At 53.3% G+C, this 23,709-nt stretch overlaps 1 protein-coding gene across 2 annotated transcripts; it reads right to left on the bottom strand.

Moving 5' to 3' along the window:
• Positions 1–3,558: 3,558 nt before the first annotated feature.
• Positions 3,559–14,501, bottom strand: LOC116951580 (cdc42 effector protein 4-like). 2 transcript variants are annotated; one of them, XM_032970317.2, is made up of 2 exons: positions 14,243–14,501; positions 3,559–10,423 (listed from the first exon to the last, which is right to left on the bottom strand). In XM_032970317.2, the coding sequence occupies exon 2, from the start codon at positions 9,826–9,828 to the stop codon at positions 8,644–8,646; it is 1,185 nt and encodes a 394-aa protein (XP_032826208.2). In that variant the 5' UTR covers positions 9,829–10,423; positions 14,243–14,501; the 3' UTR covers positions 3,559–8,643. The 2 variants fall into 2 exon arrangements, with proteins under 2 accessions (XP_032826208.2, XP_075929804.1); XM_076073689.1 differs by lacking the exon at positions 14,243–14,501 and adding an exon at positions 10,881–14,220.
• Positions 14,502–23,709: the final 9,208 nt, after the last annotated feature.

The raw sequence follows: 23,709 nt of genomic DNA, 5'->3' as shown, positions 1-23,709 counted from the left end.
GAACGATTGATCGATTTTAAATCGAAATCGCAATTTGAAACAATGCGATTAGTAAATCGCAAAGGCTGCGATTTTTTTGCGATTTGAAAAGTTCCGTTACTTTCTTATTGGAATTGTTAAAGAAAGCTGTCGCTGGTGTGGACCAATCAGTTTCAAATACAATGCACATACTGTCAGAGCATGTTTTTTTTTGTTTGCATATCCACCACAAGTCTGTGTGGTGAATGCAGACATGATTCCTTGCAAAAGTTTCAGTTTGGCGTTTTAACATCTGTTTTATTGCCAGAAAGGGGAAAACCCTATTATCATCTGGAATTGTTTTATCATTTATTATTGTAACTTTATGTATTCAACTTAACAATTGTTCTATGTGTGATTGTTATATTTCAAGTAAAACAGTTCAATAAATACATGTTGGAAGCAATTAATATCTTTTAAATTCTCATCCTTGCATTAGAATATATAGAGCAGTTCATATTTTGATGGTATCATGTGGTAATGCTCCATCACGTGTTTTAAATCTATTCCACAGTGAATATTGAACTGAAGCTTGCCTTTAAATTTTTTAATCGAAAATCAAATCGCAATGTCAGAAAAATCGCAATTAGATATTTTCCCCAAATCGTTCAGCCCGAGTGTATAGGGGACTCCCCGCCTATTCAAACCCACACACACAATCTGTTGGGCCCCCGCTCCCCACTCCCTCCCTCCCTCTCCTCCTTCTCAACGGCCGGGATCACCCTGGGGGGCGCCCCCTTCCCCCGCCCGCATTGTGTGAGGGGGCGCGGTGCGGGGCTGCCAAGGAACAAAAGCTGCGAATGAATAAGGCAGCCGGGGATTGGCACCCAAGGGACGAAGGGGTGTGGGGTGTCGGGGGTGGGGTGGAGGGATGGGGTGGAGGGTCGAGGGATGGGATGGGAGGTGGGGTGGGAGGTGGGTTGGGGGGCCCCCCACTGAAAAAAACACAAAGAGAAAAAAAGGATCCCGAGACACACCCGGCACTTGTGGATGATGGGCAACTCGGGGACCGCAGCTACCATGGCAACGGACTGGCAAGTGGGGGGGGGGGGGGGTCAATGTCCACCAATGGAAGAGTTTAGATTTTTGGTTCAGATTCTAATACGAAACTTCATTCGTCAATTTGCCATCCCCCCAGACACAGCGCACTGATAAACGAATATTTAATTATTTTACTAGGCAAGGCTGTTATAGCTGTCAGAAGCGACTTGGCTATCACAAATGACAGCTCAACGAAGTTGGCTTATCATCGTATGGAAATTGATAGCAGCCAACTACTCTACAAACGCGTGATGTCGATTCTAAATGTGGAGGGAAAAATCGGAGGACCCGGAGAAAAATCTACACACAGCCAAGGGTAAGAACTTGCAAACTCCAAATATACAGCAAGCGTCAGGATCAGGTTCGGACCCACGACCTCCTATACACCAGGCGAGGTAGTTAACATCCCCTAGCCACCGTGATGATGATGAGAGACAGAGAGACACGCAAACTCCAAATAGACAGGCGTCAGGGTCGGGATCGAACCCGCGACCTCCTGTACACCAGGCGAGGTAATTACCATCCCCTAGCCACCGTGATGATGATGAGAGACAGAGAGACACGCAAACTACAAATATACAGCAGGCGTTAGGATCAGGATCGAACCCACGACCTCCTGCATACCAGGCGAGGTAGTGAACATCTCCTAGCCACCGTGATGATGAGAGAGACACGCAAACTCCAAACATACAGGCGTCAGGGTCGGGTCGAACCCACGACCTCCTGTATACCAGGCGAGGTAGTCAACATCTCGCCACCGCCTGATCAAGGGCCATCGCCCAAAACGTTCACGACCGTCACATACCTCGCTTGCTCTAGTTGCGCAATCTCTCTTGACTGGGCCCGTTCGTGGCAATATCGACGTTGTTGTCTTCGCTGTTGCTGCTGGCGCTGCTGTGCTCACACAGCACCACGGATCTCCCGTGTAAAATAGCCGGGAAGCTGGCTAAACGGGATCATCATCCGTGTGACCACGGAAATAACCCGACTCAACATTTTTCTCAGGGCCCCACAGAGTAAAGTGTAACTTTAAAGACATCTCTCTCGACACCCTGAATGCGGCACATTGCCCACACGTAAAGCTGTGACGTACGTGATTGTTTACGATTAATTTGGTGTATTTTCGTATATATTTTTTTATACACTGGATTTGTTTCACGACTGCCAGCACGGTCACTTTCATTCTTTGAATCCAGCAGGAAGGTGCGAGATCTGTGGCGCGTTGCGCGGAGAAATCACACGTCGAGTACTGCTGCCCGTAAACCGTGCCGCTTCCAAGTGACATACACTGAATTCCTCACTCGAGGTAGTTTACACAACTACCACTGACCAACCAGTGAGCTGCCTCCTTCTCTTGTCCTGGAGGCCAGTTGGCCGAAAGGTCAAGTGCTTATTTTCACCTCGGTGACAATTTAAAAACAAAATGCTCCTTAATTGTTTATAGGAAGCTTATTATTTTATTTAAAGCTGTCTCTGGTGTGGACCAATCAGTTTCAAAGACAACGCAACATACTCTCGGAGTATGTTTTTGTTTGCATTCTGACCACAAATATTGTGGTTAATGCAGACCGTGATTCCGTGTAAAAGGTTTCACTTTGGTGTTTTAAACATCTTAACACCTGTTTGTAGCCGGAAAAAAGGGGAAAACCTATTCTCAAGCCTATTATTCATCGTAAAGGTTCGACGAAGCAGTGAATTTAACATAAAAAAAACGATTTAAGGGACTGCAGTTTGTAATGGGGCAGGAAGCAGTAGTGGTGTCAAAGTGGTTAGGGCACTGCACTATACACCCCGTGACCCGAGTTCAATTACTCGTCACAGCTAGTTCAGGGATATCTGAACCAAGTCCTTGACCCCACCCAACCATCACCAACCCGCACAAACTCACCCGGCGTGACGAATTATGGTTAAAGCGATCTTCATTACCACGACGGCAAAGGGAGGGCCTTCAACCAGTAGTGGATCGGCACAAACGGCTGTAAAAAAATGTTGCTACTGTATGTATGGCCATAACAGCCAAATAGAAAGGTTTTAAATGTTGTGGGTTTACTCTGCAACACACCAGTGTGCTGTACTAGTTACACATTGGCATGTTTTGTTTACGTGCCATACCAGACTAATTGGCTGTGTCGAGTGGTGGCGGGTTTAACAACGCGTTTACATTTACGCGATGTAACCCAAAACACCTCCATGGATAATAACAAAAAATAAGCAAGTTCTGAAAGAAACGTGGCAGTGGCGTTACAACCACCACACCCGGGGAAGAAACTTCTGGCGACGCGCATCACGCACGCCGCTCAACAACGGACGAGCGGCTGGGACACTCGTGGCGCTGACGCTTCTTGGCTGCAGAGGCCGGCGGCGTCAATTCGTAGTCGGGAGATCGCAAAGATCGCCGCTCGAGGAGCCGCCGCCGCACAGGCCGCCTCGAGCTTGCGGCCACGAGACGGCGTGCGCGCAACAGAAACACTCGCGCGGCACACACGGGAAGGAAGCCGGTTTTAGTATCTAACACTTTATTACGTGACATCGCGACACGGGTATTCACAAGAGTCGTACCACGTGCCTTCGCTTCAGTGACAGCAACAGCCCAGGGGGGTTGGGGGGGTGGAGGAATAGGGGGGGGGGGTCCCCCAACTTTACAATTAATTAATAAACAGCCCCCCACCCCAACTCCCACACTATAATTGTAGTTAAAACGGTATCGCTTGCATTGAAGAACAGCCTCTCCGCTGTGCGCGTCTCCCGCGAGCTCGTCCCGCATAGGGCAAATTTAAAACAGCAACTCTGGTGAAAACACAGAGGCACACGCGGGGAGCTCTCGCACCCACCGCCACTGCTCCCCCGCGTCGCAAGGCAGTCGAAGGAGAGTCCTGAGACCACCTCTCGCCGGCTGAGCGAAACATCTTCTTGAGTGGCCGGTTTTTATTATTATTTTTGTTGTTGTATTAACACGCTCTAAAAAGCCCCCCCCCCCTCCTCCACCTCTTCAAACTCTTGAGTGCAGCGGCTTCTCAACTCCAGTCCATCCATCACGACCCCACCAACCTCTCCCCCCACACCGACCAACCCCTCCGATCGCTTTTATTCACACACACACATGGCGCCGTGGAGCGCTGCGTATGCTTTCTGCTTGGAAAAGCACACACACGCGCAGCTGTGGCGTGGTGGCGAGGACTGAAGTCGAGAAACAGTGGCGCATGTGCACGTCTACCCACCCCCCGTGCTTTAATCTACGCACATGTAAAGAACCCATTGCCAATCCACTGCTGGATGAAGGCCTCCTCCTCCTCACTCGGGGTGGTTTCGCGAGAGTCATTCGACTTCGCCACGCAGTGCGAGTTGGCGAAGGCGGGCGGGGGAGGCGTAGAAAGTGGCAGCATATCAGGTACAGTGCAACAATTGTCATTTGCCGAAATTGCCCTCTCTACTGCTGCTGCTGCCGCCAATGTTAACCTATCACCAGGACGAGGAAAGTGGGACGTTTAACTTCGGATCGTCGATATGCACGCACGTGCTATCACGCGACAATTTACCCGGCCAAGCGTTCGGCACGACGCGCCTTTCCGAATGCTGGCCTAAAGTCGACGGGCTGTCACAATACAGGCGTGCTGCATCACCAACCAGTGTGAGATCGCGCACGTCTTCCAAACAAAGCCTGACCGTCTACGCGTCAGCACTCGAAATGTTGAGACGTCGGCTCGACCTCACAGGCCCCCCCCACCTCCCTCGCCTGTCAACATCATTGAATCACAAGCAGCGCCATCCTATCTCACCGTCTCGTTCTCGCGATAACAGCATCCGGTGGTCGTACCTGTTCAGCTTTTTTTGCAATGGTCAAATACTAGGTTACTCTTTAAAACAAAACAAAAAAAAACCCCACCGAAAAACAACTCGAGACTAATCTTGCGGAATGTACTTTTAAAACGTACAGCACTTCAAAAGAGGGAATCGTCATACACGAAGGCGTTCAAAGCAGGCACAGTGGGGTGGGTGGCTCATGGCCAGCCACACAAACACGAGGTCCGTTCGCCCAAGTGGCCACGGTAACCCTGGGAAGAGCCCGAGCCGCGGTGACAGAAACACGACTCCACAGAACGCGGCCCCGCAAGGGGATTGAACGCTTCGTGGGAATGTACGAGTTGTTTGGGGAGGGGGGGGGTGTTGTTGGGTTTATTGTTATGGAACGAGACTTTAAAAACATGTCCAGTTAGATCACACCCAAACGTTGCACGCAGTTCAATTCCCGCACGAGTTTGTCTGCGTGATGGTTATTAAATCCCGGCTGACCGCTTTTCACCATTTCTTTCCCAGCCAGGTTCTGTTTCGTTGGTCACTCGGGGGCAGAATTATCATCGCTCCCAACGCCCGCACAATTACAAAATGCGCCCCCCCCCCCCACCGCATGAGGAAGTTCCCCGTGTAGTGATTTCACAAAACCGGTCGGTGCCCAACAAGTGCAGGCACAGCTGCCTCCCGCCAACCTCCACGGGGACTTGTCATGCCATGCGTGTAAACGCGACTCGTACACAACGCGTCCAAACCCACTCGCTCACGCATCCCACCACACCGCCGTAGTGGCCACAGAGGCCTTAGCAACCAGCAGCCAATCGCAACGATCACCGAGGGGCGACGATCATCAGGCTGGCGCCGTGCCACCGTGGTGTGGAGCCAAGTTCGCAGGGAGATGAAGACTTCTCAAGCTCCAGTCCTCGCCACCGCCAGTACTGTACAAGGTGTTTTCCTGCTTACCAATCCCGCTTAAACTGCGACTGAAGCGCGCTTGGTAAGACACGCAAAAGGCACAGAGGTGGGGGCGGGGCGGGGGGGGGCACGACGACTGGGTGGTCGAGAAAATTTCCGACGAGCAACGCTGCTGCTGTGACCCTGGCAGCATCGCGGCGATGGGATTTGGCTGCCCACGACGGCCATTTGGCAAATCTCAAAGAGACTCGCGTGAATACGCAGAGCTGCATTTCCATGACCACTCCACTTGGCCACGCCAAGGAATGGCTCGTTGAGCATTGCGGCATCGACGGCACGAAGGCGATCCGTGTCCCCAGAAACGACGGGTAACGAGGTTTCATGGGGACAACCCTTCACGCTCACCCCACCCCCCCACCCCCCACAGCACCGACGTGACTTCATAAAAGTTTTTAATATTTAAAAGAGGGCTCGGGATGTTAGGCTCTCCAAAGCGAGTACCTATTCGTCCTGTAATTTTCACCGTGTGTTTCAATGACATCGATAAGCTGCCCTGAGGCCGAACTGAGCGAGAGGGGGACGCCAGTTATCCGCCCCTCCCCTCCCCGCTTCTGCATTTACCGCGGTGACGTCGGTGAGTGCGTGCGGCTCTCGGTCGGAGGGGTTCCGCTCGCTTGTGAGCCTGCGTGGCGAGCCCGCGATGTGCTGGTTCCAGGCCGGTAGCTTTCCACTCCTGGGACCCGTTAGGCTCGGCTCGAGTTTCCACAGCGGCCTTAGAAGGCCAAACCAGCCCTAGCCTTAGGCCAAGTGGGGGTCGGTTCGGCCTATTAGGGGGGGGGGGGGGGTGCCACTGTGGGAATTCAGGCCGAGCCTGAGAGTACAGTTCACGCACCCAGGTGAGCCTCCCTCTCCAGTGTTCGTGGAAATGCAGAGTTTTGGAACGATCCAGGATTTTCACAACGCGCTGCACATATACGTTGAAAATATTCGAGTGCAAAAGGGGAGATGCGGCAGGGGCAGGGTGTGGCGGGGAGGGGGGTCCCGTTCTGGTCCGCCAAACAACTCGAGTGAGCAGCTTCAACACTTCTTAAGAACATCATAACCACATCACAATTCTTCACAAGATATTCACGCAAAGTTTAACACCAGCCATACCCTGGTGTCCCCCTCCACCCTCTCTCCGATCTCTTGCACACACGGGTCAGCACTTTAAACACTAGGTAGTTAAGAGTTCACAATGCGCAGCGCTACACTAACCAACGCCTACTTGATCGCTCACCGGGACATAGTACTGGTCGACAGGCTTGTCGATCCCGACCTCTGTTCTAGGCTACCGAGGAAGCACTGCACGTACAGGCGCGCTCGCTGAACCGCATGTACCAACGCACAGCCGTCTCTGCGTGGCTGTGCTACTGGAGCATCAGCCACCGCACCTAAAGTTCCGTCTTAGGTCCAGGATGAACATCTCCCGACTCGGGCTTGTCGTGGCGATTGCACGAGCGGATTGCACCCTAATATGAACACAACACGGGAAGAATAAAATAAAATAAAACTCACAAAACACCACCAGGTTGTTATTGCCGTCGAGCAGCGCCAGCTGCCGCCAAGCCAGAATCGCGTTCCCACGGTTGGCACATAAACACGGCGCGCACTTTGCCGTCTAGAGTGGACGGCGTGCACTGTGCCGTCTAGAGTGGACGACGTGCACTGTGCCGTCTAGAGTGGACCGTTCCAGCACCGCTCATTCACGCGGCGCCACTTTAAGGGGGCACTTATAACAAAACGCTTAACCCCCCCCCGCCTAACCCCCAGTCGGGCAGCTACCAAGGAGCGAGCTTCCTCACGCTGAGTATTTAAAAAAAAAAGAATTAGCCCTAAGTGGAACGCAACTTCGTTAGAGAAGCTGTACCCTGGTCACACGGTTTACGTTTTGATTTCGCAGGAATGCCTGAAAAGTATCCCCCCCACCGGGTCGCCAATTGACACGAGGCAAGGGGCGAGGGCGGGCCGTCATCGTGCCCAACGGGACAGCTCACGCCCCTTGAGGGGACAAAAAGAATAAAAGAGAAACATTTAAATCAAACGTCCCCCGCTAAGTGAGTGAAAGCAATTTATCTGCCACATGTCGTCCGTTGACTTACCGATAAAAGCAAAGTGACAAACTGCGGTTTTTGAATCTCACGCGCACCTGCAGTAAATCGCCCCCCCCTGCCCGCACCGTCATGACGCGCTCGGGCGCCTCCGACCGCTCCGCTCTGCGTGATTTATGGAGCGGCGCGTCACGGAAAATCGCGGGGCGCGCTTCCACTGCTAGGACGACGACGCTCCACACACACGCCATCAGTGCGATGTCTTCCGCCCCGTCTCTCCCGGCGTGACGAGATCGGACAGCGTGCAGCGCTGGGGACGGCGCGCACACGAGAAAGACGGACGGGATGGGGTGGAGTGCTGGGGGCGGGGCGCGCTGGTGACCGATTGGCTGCCACCGGCGCCTCGTTTCATTTGGTTTAACGGCCCGAATCAAAAACCTTATAACGTCAAGTTTAGAACAATGCTCGCCGCTAACCGCCACCCAACGTCCTGTGCAGCAATGGCGCTGCCCCTTTCAGTCGCTTTGTTGGGTTTTTTTTTTTTTACACCAACGACTCGGATCCCTTGGTGCACAGCATCACAAAGAATCAGTGGAGAATAAAAACAAATATTAAAGGGAGTGTGTAAAAAAAAAAAGCCCTCTCGTTAAAAATCAACGGTCCTCTCTCTCCTCGACAATATGCGCATTTGGTAGAAAACAGTCAAGTAGTGTGTGCTCTCCCTCCCTCTCCCTCTTCCTCGGCCGAGTAAACCTTTACAGCTGGAACGCGGGAGGCCGCTTATGCCTTCCTACACGGGGATTTCATCATCCGTGTCGCCGAACACCTGGGTGCGGACAGTGGTGGGCGACAGAAGCACCGAGTCGACGGAGGCCCCTGAGGAGCTGTCGTCATCGTCCTCCTCATCGTCCTCTTTGGGCCCTGCGCCGGCTTCCGCCCCCGAGATCGCGTGGCCGCCGCCCCCGAACCTGCCCTCCCAGCGTGGGGCCAAAGGCTCGGACACGAGCCCCACGACCGCGTCGTCTTCCGTGCCGAGAAACTCCAGGTTCTCGTCGATTTGAAGAGGCGGCTCGTCGTCATCGCAGCAGCTACCGCCGCCGCCGTGGAAGAACTTCTCGTTCTCCATGACGCCGAGGACGTCCCCCAGCATGGAGGGGCCCAGGTCCACGTGGAAGGACAGCACCGACTCGGCGTGCTTCAGCACCGGCGGGGGGCTGTCGGGAACCGAGCCGCCCCGTGCAACGCCGTTCGCCCTGCCGCCGCCGCCCTCGCCGAAGATGCGGTGGTCGGCCCTGACGGGGCCCGAACCGCCCGCGCCGCCTCCGCCGTCGGTGTGCGACGGGCGCAGCCGCTGGCCCACGAGGGGTGGCCTCTGCTTCACGGGGAACATGGGCTGGGACGGGGGCCCCTCGGCCGACTCGCTGCGCGTGAGGCTCGCGCGGACGCCCGGGCCTCCGGCGCCGCGGTCTTCGACGCCGCCGCCGCCGCCGCCGCCGCCGCCGCCCCCCTCGCCCGTGTCCTGCTGCTGCAGCTGGGGGAGCGATCCGCTCTGGGAGAGGGGGCGCGACGGCGCCGGCGAGCACGCGCGGCTGCTCCGCCGGCTGGCCGACAGCGACCGCTTGCTCGCCCGCAGCGTCCGCGCCAGGAAGCTCTCCTTCTTGGGTGGCGGTGGCTGAGGCGGCAGTGCCGGTTGCTGCTCGCGCTCGTCCCCCTCGGGCACCGCCGCCCAGGTACGCGTGCCCCCCGGAGGGAGCGGAGGAACGGCGTCGGGCGGGGGTGCGGGGGCCGCGTCCGGTGCCTTCGAGTCGGATTTGAGGAAGGACGTGTCGCCGAACGCGTCCCCGCCGCGGCCCACGTGCATCGTGTGCCGGAAGTCACCCATGGGCCCGCTGATCATGTCCGGGGTGAGGTCCAAGCGCGAGTGCCGCTTGTTCGGCTGGGCAGCGCCCGGAGCGAACGACCTTCGGATCGGCATGGCCGCTCCAAGCGAACGCGGTGGCGGCGACCTAGGTTTCAGCGTTGGAAGTTTCGGCCGGCTGCGGCGCGGCTACGACAAACGCGCCGCGGTCACCTCCCGTGATTATCCGCACCGCCACCACCTCTCCCCCCCACCCCCCACCACCACCACCAGAACCCACCCGTAACACGTGCCCAGCACCGGGATGTCTATCGTGCTGAAAGTCAGCCAGCCAGTAACTTCCTCCTGAACTCGAAGTTTACATTCCAGGAAATCAGAGCCAGGTGGCGGAGTCGGGGGGCGCGAGTGGGGACGACGGTGGCGCTGGCTGCAGAGGGCGGCTTTTTCCCCACGGTGCGTCACGGCCCCGGGGGGTTGTGGCACACGGCGGCGGCAGAGGTGGTGGCGGCCGAGACCATTGCGGTGAGAGCGGTGCGTCAACCGCCGCGCTCGGGCCTCCCGTCAGCGGGAACGCGATCGCACACCCGCCGCTCGTCGTCGTGACAGGAAGCGGTTGTGCGTGGCGCTGGCTTTCGCGGGGGGTGGGCAGTTTATCTCTCCGGCGGCGCGACGCCGTGGAAGGTTTCAGACGACGGCAATGTCAGCCCAGCGGCTGCAGAAAACGAACAAGAATGCAAAACAAAAACCCTGTTAGATAAAGACCTCGCGTGCAATTGACGCAACCTCAGAAACAGCTCATGCGGGTGCATTAACCATAAAATACTGCCTCACCATGCTGGTTGTCACACTGTCATTTTGCCAAACTTTTAAAAGGACTCGCAAGTTACGTTCGGGATGACTCTCGAACCACGTAGAAATCGTCGCCCCCAACAACAGAAAGTTACCAGAAACCTCCTGAGAGAAGTCTTGAGGCTCAGTGAGGCATTTGTGAGTAAACAAGCGTAGCAGTAATAATACTATTATTACTGTTATTGCCATAAAAGATAAGACCTGTCGTGAATACAACTCAACCTGGGAGCTTTTACACGCGCTGCTAAACCAATTACCAGGTTACACATTAACCAAGCAAGCCTGGTATCCCAGTGAGCCCCTGCTGCTTGGCATCCTACCCCACATGGCTCATCGTGGGGTCTTTCCAGTGGTGATGTCTGGCTGGGGGGTGGGGGGGGTTTCTCTCTGGGCACCCTCCTCCCTCCGGCGCCAGGGCCTCGAAATCTTCAAGCAGCAGTAGTCACGATCTCTCGGCAACCAGGGCCCAGCCAGGGCCCAGCGGGGGTCGCGCGAGGGGAGGAGGGGAGACGGAGGAGATGGGGAAGGGATGAGGGGAGAAGATGGCATGTAGATGAAGGGATGAGGTCAAAGGGAGGAGTGGGTGAGGACATGATGGATTACGGTGAGAGTGAAGAGATTGGCGGAGAGGGGGGGGATGTGAGGTGTGGGTGAGGCGATGGTGATGATGATGGGTGTTGATGATGAGGTGAAGATGATTGAAGATTACTCCACGTTCTTCTGGGGACCGGGTGTTGATGTAAGATCACGACTGAACATCTGTGGTCTCGTTGAAATAGAGCAGCACATCATCTTCATCATTCCCGCTTGATGAGGATGAAAGCAGCGGTGGTCATGACGCTGCTGCCGATGATTGATAGCAGTGATGGTTCTAAAGCTACTGTTGATGATGATAGCAGTGGTGGTTGTGATGCTGCTGATGATAGCAGTGATGGTTGTAAAGCTACTTTTGATGATAGCAGTGGTGGTTGTGACGCTGCTGATGATAGTAGTGATGGTTCTAAAGCTACTGTTGATGATGATAGCAGTGGTGGTTGTGACGCTGCTGATGATCATAGTAGTGATGGTTCTGAAGCTACTGTTGATGATGATAGCAGTGGTGGTCGTGACGCTGCTGATGATGATAGTAGTGATGGTTCTAAAGCTACTGTTGATGATGATGATAGCAGTGGTGGTTGTGACGCTGCTGATGATGATAGTAGTGATGGTTCTGAAGCTACTGTTGATGATGATAGCAGTGGTGGTTGTGACGCTGCTGATGATGATAGTCGTGATGGTTCTAAAGCTACTGTTGATGATAGCAGTGGCGGTTGTGACGCTGCTGATGATGATAGTCGTGATGGTTCTAAAGCTACTGTTGATGATGATAGCAGTGGTGGTTGCGATGCTGCTGATGATGATAGTCGTGATGGTTCTAAAGCTACTGTTGATGATAGCAGTGGTGGTTGTGACGCTGCTGATGATGGTAGTGGTGGTTGTGACGCTGCTGATGATGGTAGTGGTGGTTGTGAAGCTGCTGCTGCTGCTGATGAGGACAGTGGTTGTTGGCAAGATGCTGCTGATGACAGTGGTGGTTCTGAAGCTGCTGCTGTCGCTGATGATAAGGGCAGTGGTTGTTGTCAAGATGCTGCTGATAGTGGTGGTTGTGAAGCTGCTGCCGATGATGATGATAGCAGTGGTGGTTGTAAAGCTACTGATGATGATTAAACTGGACTGCTGTGACGTAGGGAGCGGATTGCTGATGAGGATGCCGAGTGTGAATTGTAGTGTGAAAGTGTAGCCATGGGAGTACGTGGTGTAACGATGGTGGGAGTGCCGTGTAAGTATGGGTGACAAGTCGTGCAGTCAGTGAATGTTACTCGTAGCAAGTGTCGCAGTGTGCTAGCGAGTGGCGTGTGTGCGTGGTATAGTCAGTGTGCCAGGGAGCCTAATACAGTCGTGTTAGTAGCTGCCACTGTTGTAAATGAGACCCGATCCTGGTTTCTTGACTTCCTGTACCTTCCTGGTTAAACAAAGCGAACTTGACACTTGTAGAATGAATGGTAAGCGTAACAATGCGCGTGACAAAACTTGCATATCTGTCAACTCCTTATCAGCGCCTAACTTATTGCAGACAAATTCAGACCTTATTGGTCACCCCGTGCCCCTTATAAATCTCAACGTTCATCCTACATAGACCCCATCACAAGGCAGAAACACGAACAAATAGTCAAAACAATTTGTTGTTGCCCGTATTGAAACGGCTGTACGCCGTATGGACCTGAACACTCAATTTCCCTGTACAAGAATACGGGGTAAACCGTGTGGGTTGACACGGTATGAGCTAGCCGTGTTCTAGTCGTAAGAGCAAGTGCTGTGGTAGACTGGGGCGTGCGTAGCGTTGAGGGTTACCGCTAAGTAGCCGGCGTGGTGAGCCCTACCAATGATGAGCACCGGTGAGTGTGCACGGTTGGCCAGGTACGGTGCGAAAGAAGTTCAACATACTGTAGATACAGGGGAGCGCGTGCCAAGAGTTAAGCGTCGGTACGTGCTCGTGATTTCGCGAGTCGCATGGGGTTGCCAGTGTGTCGTCGTAACAGACGGTGTTAATGGGAGTGCAATTAGCGAGCTCACGAATGCGTGCGGAGTGGAGAGCGGTGTTGTGATGTTGAGTATTCGAGTGGAGAGCGGTGTTGTGATGTTGAGTATTCGAATGGAGAGCGGTGTTGTGATGTTGAGTATTCGAGCGAACCGCGTGCGCGTTGAACTTCTTCCGCACCGTACGTAGTAACCAACCGCGCTAATCGGTGGTGCGCGTTCGAGGACCATCGAAACTAAAACACAAAACAACAGTTCTCAAGAACCGTTGTTTGTCGATCTAGAATGATGATGATTATTTAAAAAGTGCGTCGTAGCCGCCAGCGGCTTCATAATATCGGAAGGAAAGAGCGTTCCAGACGGCCACTGTTGTTGCGGTGCAAACGAGTGGCGTGGTGGCGAGTGGGGCTGAACGATTAATCGATTTCAAATCGATTAATCGCAATTCTAAACAATGCGATTAGCAAATCGCAAAGGCTGAGATTTCTTCGCGATTTGAAAAGTCCTGTTACTTTCTTGTCGGAATTGTTTTTTTTATTTCATTATTGCAACTCGATTTATTTTACTTAACACTTGTTCTATGCTTGAATGTTCTATTGCAATTAAAACATTTTTATAAATGCATGTTGGAAGCAATTCATATATTTTAAGTTCTCATCCTTGCATTAGAATATATAGAGCAGTTCATATTTTGACGATGTTACTGCTCCATCGCATGTTTAAAATGTTATTACACAGTGAATATCGAACTGAAGCGTGACTAATAAAAACATTTAATCGCAAATCAAGTCGCATCTGCCAACAAAAAAAATCGCAATTAAATTATTCCCCTCAAATCGTTGAGCGGCTAAAGTCGCATCGTAGCGGTGAGCAGCATTGATAGCGCGATGCGTTCGGCGATTGGTGGCGTTGAGGAGGCGCGATGAGTTAGCCGTATTATTTATTGTCTTGGCGGTAGCTGGGAGAATGTTACGAGTGGCTGAGTGAGCGACCGAGGTCCCTCGGGTTACAAAAAAAGTGTGTGGCAGTGAGGGACGACGACGACTCGTGAAAAGGGCGCAGAGGCTCGCCTCGGCTCCTCCGCTATCCTCGCAACTCCACTCACCCGCGCCCCGACCGTGCTTCTCCTCCTCCTCGTCGTCGTCGTCGACGTCGTCGTCGTCGTCCACCAACCACCACAACCTCGTCCACCTCGTCCACCGACCTTCTCGCAGCAGCCGCGGACCGAGGGGGGGGCGAACAAGAAGGGCGAGCAGGCGCACAACAGTGAGCGGCGGAGGCGGCGTTCGCTGCGGGGCGGTAACTCGGCCTCCGGGGCTCCACCACCGCGGAGGGATAACAGTTTGAGGGGGCGGGGCTACTGTGACGGTTACGTCACCGCGCGGGAGGGCACCACCCCCCCTCCCAGCCCCGCCCCTCCCCCACCAGGCTCCACGCGCTCACTGTTGCCATGGCTACGGCCACGCCGAGGGGGTCTTGCTGAGGGGTCTCCAGTGAGGGGGTCTCTCTCTCTCTCTTAGGTACACCGGGTCAACCCGTGCGCTTTATACCCGGTGCTCCGTACGGCGTACAGCCGTTTCAATGCGTGCAACAAATAAATTGTCTATTTGTTTGTGTTTGGGGCCGTCCATAAATGACGTCACGCGATTTTGGACGATTTTTTACCCCCCCCCCCCCACCATTCGTCACATGGCGTCACAAAAAGTCAGACCCCCCCCTCAAATATGACGTCACAAAGCTCTGCCCCCCCCCCCAAAAAAATATAAAACATGCTTCAAATCGCTTTAAACTATTGTCATTGTAGTGCGTATTTAAAGTGGCGCTGCACTCTGATGTTGTAGGAGAAAACATTTATCAAAAAGTCTATTTAATCAAGTAGAACGTGTTGCCTATATTTATTTCAAGTTGCGCATTTTGAGGTGACGTCACATTTCTCAAACCTCGTCACACAACGTCACAAATGTCTGACCCCCCCCCCCCCACCTCTAGGTGCATGACGTCATTTATGGACGGCCCCTTTCTCCCATTTAAGTGTTAACATTTTACTGGTAGGAAACGTAGTGGACTGGAAGCCCAACCGGGATTAATTAACAGGAGGCAGGGGATGAATTGTGTATGTCTGTGGATGTCTGTCCACGTGGGAGGGGTGGGGCTGGGTGGAGAGGGGAGGGTAGGGAGGGGCTGGGTGGAGAGGGGCTGGGTGGGGAGGGTGGGGCTGGATGGGGGCTGGGTGGGGGCTGGGTGGGGAGGGTGGGGAGGGGCTGGGTGTGGGGTGGGAGGGGTGGGGCTGGGTGGGGAGGGGCTGGTCACCCCGTGGTGCCCTTATAAAACTCAACGTTTAACCTTCTCACGCCGGCTTGTGCCCGCCCTCACAGTCGGGCATATTGTGCGGAATACACCACGTGGTGCCGCCGTTGACCCTGGCCATTGACCGAGCAACCCAACGTTCCTACCAGCTCCCTCCGCAGGAGAATGTGTTTTTAAGCGCCCTGTATGGACGGCTGTCTACGAGGGGGGCCTCTTGTATCAAGACAACCACAGCACCGGGTTGGTCCGGGCTTCGTTCTTGGCTCTTGAAGCTCGTCACCTCCCCTCGTGCTCTCTCCTTTTACCCTTCTCGAGCTCTCTTTGTGACTATGCAAAGTGACTATGCACAGTCAACACATAGTCACTTTAAGATGTTTTTCTTGTTCGTGTTTTTGTTTTTTTGATAAGTTGCGGTTGCACCCGATTCAAGAGCCGAATGGCTCACAGGGCTATACCAAAATAAAGAAACTGAAAACTGAAACTGACGTAAGATGAACGTTGAGATTTGTAAGGGGAACGGGGGTGACCAATAGGGTCTGAATTGGTCTGTAATATGGTACAGGGGCCACTGATAAGGGGTTGACTGGTATACTAGTGTCCCCTAGTATACTAGGGTCCCCTAGTATACCAGCCTCCTGTTCCCCCAATGATTCAGCCCGGCCTTGCAAACCAAGGCGTCGTTTCATGGTGGACGCGGACGTGACCCGGGATTTAAAATTCACCACTGCACGCAACGACTAACTAATCCAAGCAAGCCTGACGCTGCTGATGAGACACTGAACGTCGAAACCTGTTCAGAGTTTGCTTGTGTTGAACCAATGACTCAAGCAAGCCTGACGCTGCTGATGAGACGCTGAATGGTTGAAACTGGTCTAGAGTTTGCTTGTGTTAAACCTAAGACACAGATACGCATGACTCTGCTGATGAGACACTAAATGTCGAAACCTGTCCAGTTTGCTTGTGTTGAGCCAATGGTTCAAGCAAGACTGACTATGCTGATGAGACAGTGGATGGTTGAAACCTGTCCAGAGATTGCTTGTGTTGAATCCCAATCTTGCTGAAAGTATGTTCCCCCAGAAAGCCACGTGAAGGGCGGGATGGGTAAATAAATATTTAAAAAAAACAATTCATGTGGAGGTGACAGATATTGGAAGGATGTTTATTGTATTCTTTTTTATTTTTAACTCACCGTAGAGAATTGGTTTGAAGTCCGATACTCACTTTATATATCAATTACATAACCTCGACGTAAAGCCACCATTGCTTTACTCGCAAATCTCATCAAGTATGTGTGAAAGTGAATATGGGATATTGTCGTGATTTTTCACGTCTGCAGAGGAATCACGGGTAAAGATGTTAAAGATTAAATTATTAACTGGTCCACTTCACATCACGTGGTGAGCAGCAGAGGCAGGGGCAGTACTGTAACAACCATTGTTGTTCTGTGCTTCTATGTTCCCTCACTTTTTCAATCCGCATTCACCAGTGAATTTCTATGGTTAAATAATCCCGCCCGACATAAGGGTGATGACATATTTACCAGTGTCAATTATACGCATTTTGTGTAGAAGTCAAAAGTGGTTGCCCTATGGATGGACTCTCCCCGGCCATAGGGACGTGGATATTCCACTACTGGCAGAGCAGGGCTGTACTGTATATAAGACTTTATTAGCACCGTACGTAGCCAACCGTGCTGATCGGAGGTGCCAATGGCTCCGTCGGACCGTAATGAACACCACAAAACAGCAGCGCTCGTAACAACCAACAGTTTTATTTGAACGTCACTCAAAACGTGAGGAAACACCTTGGTTATTATTGTTATTTATACACAGTACCGTTGTTCAAAATCAGCTTCGACGTCAAAAATCAACAAACTATGAAAAAGGAAGCTAAAGTTACACGGGGGGTGGGGGTAGCTTGGGGGGGGGAGGGGGCCCTTGTGAAGTTTTTCCCCCCCCCACCACCACAAACACTCTGCCATCCCAGAGGGACAATGTGCCACATCATAGGGCCCCTTGGGACCCGATGCCATCTCAGGGCCAACTAGGGCTGCCACCTGTCCGGGTTTTGACCTGTTTGACCTTCCCGGGTTTGACCTGTTTGACCTGCCCGGGGTTTGGTCCGGACAGCCTGGGGATTGGCGTAACCGTGTTGACCTTCATTGCAAGATACTTGCACTGTTTTGAAAGAAAGAAAAAAAAACCGGGCTGTGTTTGGTTTGTGGAAAAGGTGGCAAACCGTACAGCTATACCCCAAAGTCGGTGTGCCACCTCAGAGCCAACCCAGGGGTATTGTGTCCCCTCTGGGTCTCGGGAACACTGTGCCACCCTCAGGTCGCACCTAGGGACAGTGTGTCACCCTCATGTCGTACCCAGGGACACTTTGTCACCCTCAGGGCCACCCCAGGAACAGTGCCACCTCTGGGCCAATCCAGGGACACTGTGTCACCCTCAGGGCACACCCAGGGACACTGTGTCACTCTCAAGGCGCACCCAGGGACAGTGTGTCACTTCAGGGCCAACCCAGGGACACTGTGTCACCCTCAGGACGCACCCAGGGACACTGTGTCACCCTCAGGACGCACCCAGGGACACTGTGTCACCCTCAGGACGCACCCAGGGACACTGTGTCACTTCAGGACGCACCCAGGGACACTGTGTCACTTCAGGACGCACCCAGGGACAGTGTGTCACCCTCAAGGCGCACCCAGGGACACTGTGTCATCCTCAAGGTGCACCCAGGGACAGTGTGTCACTTCAGGACGCACCCAGGGACACTGTCACCCTCAAGGCGCACCCAGGGACACTGTCACCCTCAAGGCGCACCCAAGGACACTGTGTCACCCTCAGGACGCACCCAGGGACACTGTCACCCTCAAGGCGCACCCAGGGACACTGTTATTTCAGAGCCAAGCCAGGGATAATGCGTCACCTCGGGGCTCCGAGGGACACTGTCACCCTCAGGGTCCATCCCCCATGAAAACTGTGTCACCCTCAGGGTCCATCACGCAGGGACAATGTCTCAGCTCAGGGTCCATCACCCGGGGACAATGTCTCAGCTCAGGGTCCCCCATGAACACTGTCACCCTCAGGGTCCATCACCCAGGGACAATGTCTCAGCTCAGGGTCCCCCATGAAAACTGTGTCACTCTCAGGGTCCATCACCCAGGGACACTGTCACCCTCAGGGTCCTTCACCCAGGGACAATGTCTCAGCTCAGGGTCCCCCATGAACATTGTGTCACCCTCAGGGTCCATCACCCAGGGACAATGTCTCAGCTCAGGGTCCCCCATGGACACTGTCACCCTCAGGGTCCATCACCCAGGGACAATGTCACCCTCAGGGTCCATCCCCCAGGGACAATGTCTCAGCTCAGGGTCCATCACCCAGGGACACTGTGTCACCCTCAGGGTCCATCACCCAGGGACAATGTCTCAGCTCAGGGTCCCCCTCAGGGTCCATCACCCAGGGACAAAGTCTCAGCTCAGGGTCCCCCATGAAAACTGTGTCACCCTCAGGGTCCATCACCCAGGGACAATGTCTCAGCTCAGGGTCCCCCTCAGGGTCCATCACCCAGGGACAATGTCTCAGCTCAGGGTCCCCCATGAAAACTGTGTCACCCTCAGGGCCACTTGCGACAATGCGCCACGCTCAGAACCCACCCAGGGACACTAAAGTCACCCTCATAGCGCACCACCCACGGACACCGTGTAAAGTTAGAATCTCCCCTCTCCCCGCCTAGGACAATGTGCTATGGTGGAGTCCCAGGGGGAGTGTGGGGTCCAGATAAAGTGCATCAGGTGGTGTGGCTTTGCCGAAGGCGTAGTGCTACACCTACAGGACAATAACTGAACAGAACGCCCAGGCCAGCGATACCATCGGCGCTAAATTACCGATGGCACATTCCTAGCGGGGAGCCGACTCCCTGCAGCCTTGGAGCCTCCCCGGGTCCCTGCCCTGAACCCCTGGCGCAGACAGGGTCTCACCTCCTCCACGTATGATCATTATGCACCCTGCACTACGACAGAGCACCCTGCAGCCTCACAGACCCACAGAGCACCCTGCACCAACAGCCTCCTGCACCCTCACAGACCCACACAGAGCACCACGTGCCACCACAGAGCACCCTCACAGAGCACCGTGCACCACCAGAGATCACCCTGCACCACCACAAATCCACACCAGAGCACCCTGCAGAGTGAAGCTGCCCACCCCTGTTCTGACCTCCAGCATGCCCCCCTGCCCAATCTCAAGCCCTGCGGCTGCCGTGAGCCATCACATGGTGCTCGCTTTATCCCGCACTGCGTGCCACTGGCTCGTAATAATTTGCAGTTCCCCGGGGTGACGAGGTGTGGACTCAGCGATAGAGCCATGGACCTCAAGTCTCCTTTACGGGGGACGACCTCGCATTAATGTCTTCACAATTAAATGCCGACATTCTTTTACCGGTCTATCAACAACGCCAATTATAGACTCAATAAAGCCTCGCCGAGTCTCCTGCTCACTCCATTACAGAGAGCGTGGCCTCGTGTGGCAGCGAGCAGGAGGATCCGGAGAAAACCGTGGCACCTCGCTGCTGTGCACGAGGGGTCGACGCTCAGCACTGCCATCTCCTGGTACACACACACACACAAACACACACCTCGCAGGACTCCCCACGGGCTGCAACACTCCCCACGGGCTGCAACACCCTTGCAAACCTTGCCGCGAGACGGGCGTATCCCAACGACGAAGGCATCCGCGGATTCGGAACCGTCGCTCCATAACAACCATGACAACTCGTGTTATAAGTACGTAAACTCTGCAGATCGACGCGCCGGTCATCCTTGTGGCGCACTCGTGTGCCAGTGTGTGTGTGTGTGGCTCCCATCCCTTCGTTGACCTGTAAAATTGACTGTCGACCCTGGACGATTTTTCGCGAGCCACCGTCAAATTTTGTGAGAAAAAAAAGACACGCGTGTGTGCGTATATATGCAACAGTTCCGCAGACCATTTTGGTGGTCATCTAGGCCATGGCTTGAAACCGTTTGACTAACGTTGGCCGAACATTGGGCCAACGTTCCACGTGCACCGAGCAGTTGGGGTCTGCAGAGCTTGATGCGGATATCATCCTTTTCCCGTCACGAAACGCCGTGCTGTTGTTTTAATTGGACCGTTGGGAACCGATCCTGCTCTGGAAACTTTTAATTGGGCGGTTGGGCCTGCGAGCCGATGGAGAGTGACCTCTGGCACTGGGTCAGCACGGAGGTCAAGGAGGAGGAGGGGTGAGGAAGAAGGTACGCGCGAGGTCTAGAGTTGTTGTTAGGGATTGGTCCTCGGTGCGGCCGACGGGAGGACCGGATTGGTTGCACGGGAGTGGGAGTGGAGTGGGGGACCGGGGGCATGAGGATCGGGGGACAGCCGCTTTGTACACCGCGAGAGCCAGGCGGAGGGCAGGGCCGCGCCGTTGCATATTGGTCTGCTAGCCGTCTTCGTCCTACGTGAGCAGACATAGAGAGAGAGAGAGACAACAAAAAAACACGCGCACACGCACGCACTGCGGGCCAAACAGAGCACCGCACCTTTTTGCCCGTGACGGAAAAGTGGGGCGACACTCGGGTGCGCCCCCAACCGCGCGAACCGAAATCGAACGCGTCGACCCGCGAAATATCAACAACCCCCCACCACACACCCCGCACCCTTTCAAGACATTTAAGTGCCCGTGAAATAAATAGGTGTACAAATCGTGTAAATAAATAATCGGATACTGTACATGAATAAATAACGGAACGAGCTGCTACGTCTATTTTGCGGTGCTATCAACAGCGATGATACATATTTCCACGCGGGGATATATTGCGAATGGGTGACACGAAACAGAATGCGGCGACTGAAGTTGTGGTGGCCCGGTGGTCACAACTCCAGTTGAGGGCCTAAGCTAAATTGTTATAATTGAATATATCATCGATTATTGCTTTTTCTCAAATCATCAGATCATGTTCGAAACTCATGAACAGCACTGAATGTCAACACAATTTTGAACAACAACAACGAAACGTGTACAGTACTGCAATCGATGTTCCTCACCTGGCGATTTTATGATGAAATTGTCTGATTTTGCTTGGGCGAAAAATAGGGCTTCATATCGTGTACAGGTTGAAAGTGTGGCCAATGGCAGCAATAAGCACACACGCACACGCTACAAAAATCTGGCGCACCCTCACACACACACGCTGGCTGAAGAGCCACGCACAGGCACACGAACAAGCGCCAGTCGCCACTAAGTGACCCCGATGTCACCATGGTCTTTTGTGCCAGGCTAGGTGCACTTTGAGCCCACGTGAAGTGTTTGAAGGCTCGCTGCTGGCAGGCAATCGTGGTACACACCCAGGCGTTAGGGATAAATAGACCGAGGTGACTGGCAGATGCACAGCGCGTGGTTCCCACTCATGCCACCATGCTGTGTTTTACCTTTAACTGTCAGGAAGTCTCTTAACAAGCCGACTCCACAGAGGCCGATCTCGAAATCGATGGTACTAGTCAACGGCAAGCGCACACATATCCAGTCCCACATGAGGCTGTCATCTCTCTGGCTCATGTTGCACCTGTTTAGATCCCTCGATCCAACCGAATAAAAGCCCGGTCAGCTGAAACACCTCCTCCACCAGCCAGTGTCCCCCCCCCCCCTCTCTCCTTGGCAGGAGAGGAGTGGGGGGAAATGCAACCCAAGTTAGAAGCAATGTTAACATTCTCACTTGCAACTTTCAATAGCTAGTTGAGACCAAGCTATCGTGGGTTTGGATGCCGTCCTAGGTCTATGCCCACCCCCACAGTGGAAGAATGGCATGCATGCATATATTATAGATGACACTGGTGGTGGTCAAATGGGTGCCACAGCAGGTGCTGGCGTCAGGAACACAGACTCGCCTTCTCTGATCTACGATTACACAGCCCAGCAGATGTTCTTCCTTGGATCAAATATATTTGTGGTTGTGTCGATGACAGATCCGTGAAAACAAAGCTGACCTAAAACACGGTAGGACCAACACCTCGGCCGTGGCAGATCACTGTTATAATTCAGTGGGCTCACATGACATTGACTTCTCCAAGACAGAGGTTCTCTGCAAGCCATCTGGCTACCATGAGAGATTCGTCCATGAGGCTATCCACATACACAAACACAGAGAGAATTTCAACCGAGAATATGGATTCTGGCTTAGCAATCATTGGAAGGATTTGATAAACCATTTCGGGTCTTAATTGATTGTTCACGCTTACGGTGGCTTTCAGACCGCATTCCATTCTCTTCGTCTCCCCCTCCTCTTTCCGAATATAGATGGACTCGTCCATCTGAACAACTGCCAAATTACTCTCCGTGGTGCTAACGTTAAAAAAACGCCACTTTTTTCAAATTTTCTTGCTGTGGTTTTCACACCTGATGATGCTTGCTTGTGTTGCAGTCGAAACGTCGTGAGAATTTTATTGTTTTATATTTTTATCACTTTGTTGTTTCCCTTCTACGTGACTTTACCGAAAGAACCAAGAATATAGTGTATTGGTAATTACAAGCCCTTGGGCTCCGTAAATATCTAGCAACCTGAACCGGTTTTTGTTTCGCTGATCGGGCCCATGTCTTCCAATTATCCCTGCACAAGTGCTCGTGCCATGACCCACTCGGAAGTTGAGGTCACCTAAGAAGATGACTCTGTCCCGAGGTGCCACTTTAGTCCATACCTGGGAATGGAGGCTAGATAAGGCATCCGAATTGTCAGCCTCAGCTGCGTCACTCCACAGATATTCATCTTTGTGTTGGGGGTGGTGTATTCTGTCAGTGTGGTTGTCTGTTCGTGTGCTACACAAAGGTACACCACACACTGGCACACACTACACAAATTGACATAATCACCGGGGCGGCTCAAACACACACTGGCACACTGAGATGTTTGCATACACACTGGCACACACGCATACCGACAGATGTTCATACACTAGCACATTATCGTACACACTGGCGCGCACACACTCGTGACATACGCTGGCAATGTCATCATCACGTAGGCACCCACACTTCTCGTTTTTGACGTTGAGTACCGAGCGGAGATTGCTTCACCGGTGAAAATTGTGTGGTACCAAATTGCGGATTGTTCGTGGAGGTTTAACGGCATACTTAACGGAAACAAAACCATAACCGTTTAAGCCCTACACTGGCTGAATGACAATAATGATATTCATAAAAAAAAGAAAAACGACGCTTCTAGCCTAGGGACATTCATGTGATGATCTGCAG

This window comes from Petromyzon marinus, chromosome 43 (genome assembly GCF_048934315.1).
Source record: "Petromyzon marinus isolate PM22_M1 ecotype Great Lakes invasive population chromosome 43, UKy_Petmar_22M1.pri1.0, whole genome shotgun sequence".
Taxonomy (NCBI): domain Eukaryota; kingdom Metazoa; phylum Chordata; class Hyperoartia; order Petromyzontiformes; family Petromyzontidae; genus Petromyzon; species Petromyzon marinus.
The sequence above is the reverse complement of the archived record's forward strand: the minus strand, read 5'-3'. Positions and strand labels throughout refer to the sequence as shown.

Excerpts from the sequence above, each read along its gene's own strand:
- LOC116951580 (XM_032970317.2), bottom strand. The coding sequence starts at position 9,828 with ATGCCGATCCGAAGGTCGTTCGCTCCGGGCGCTGCCCAGCCGAACAAG.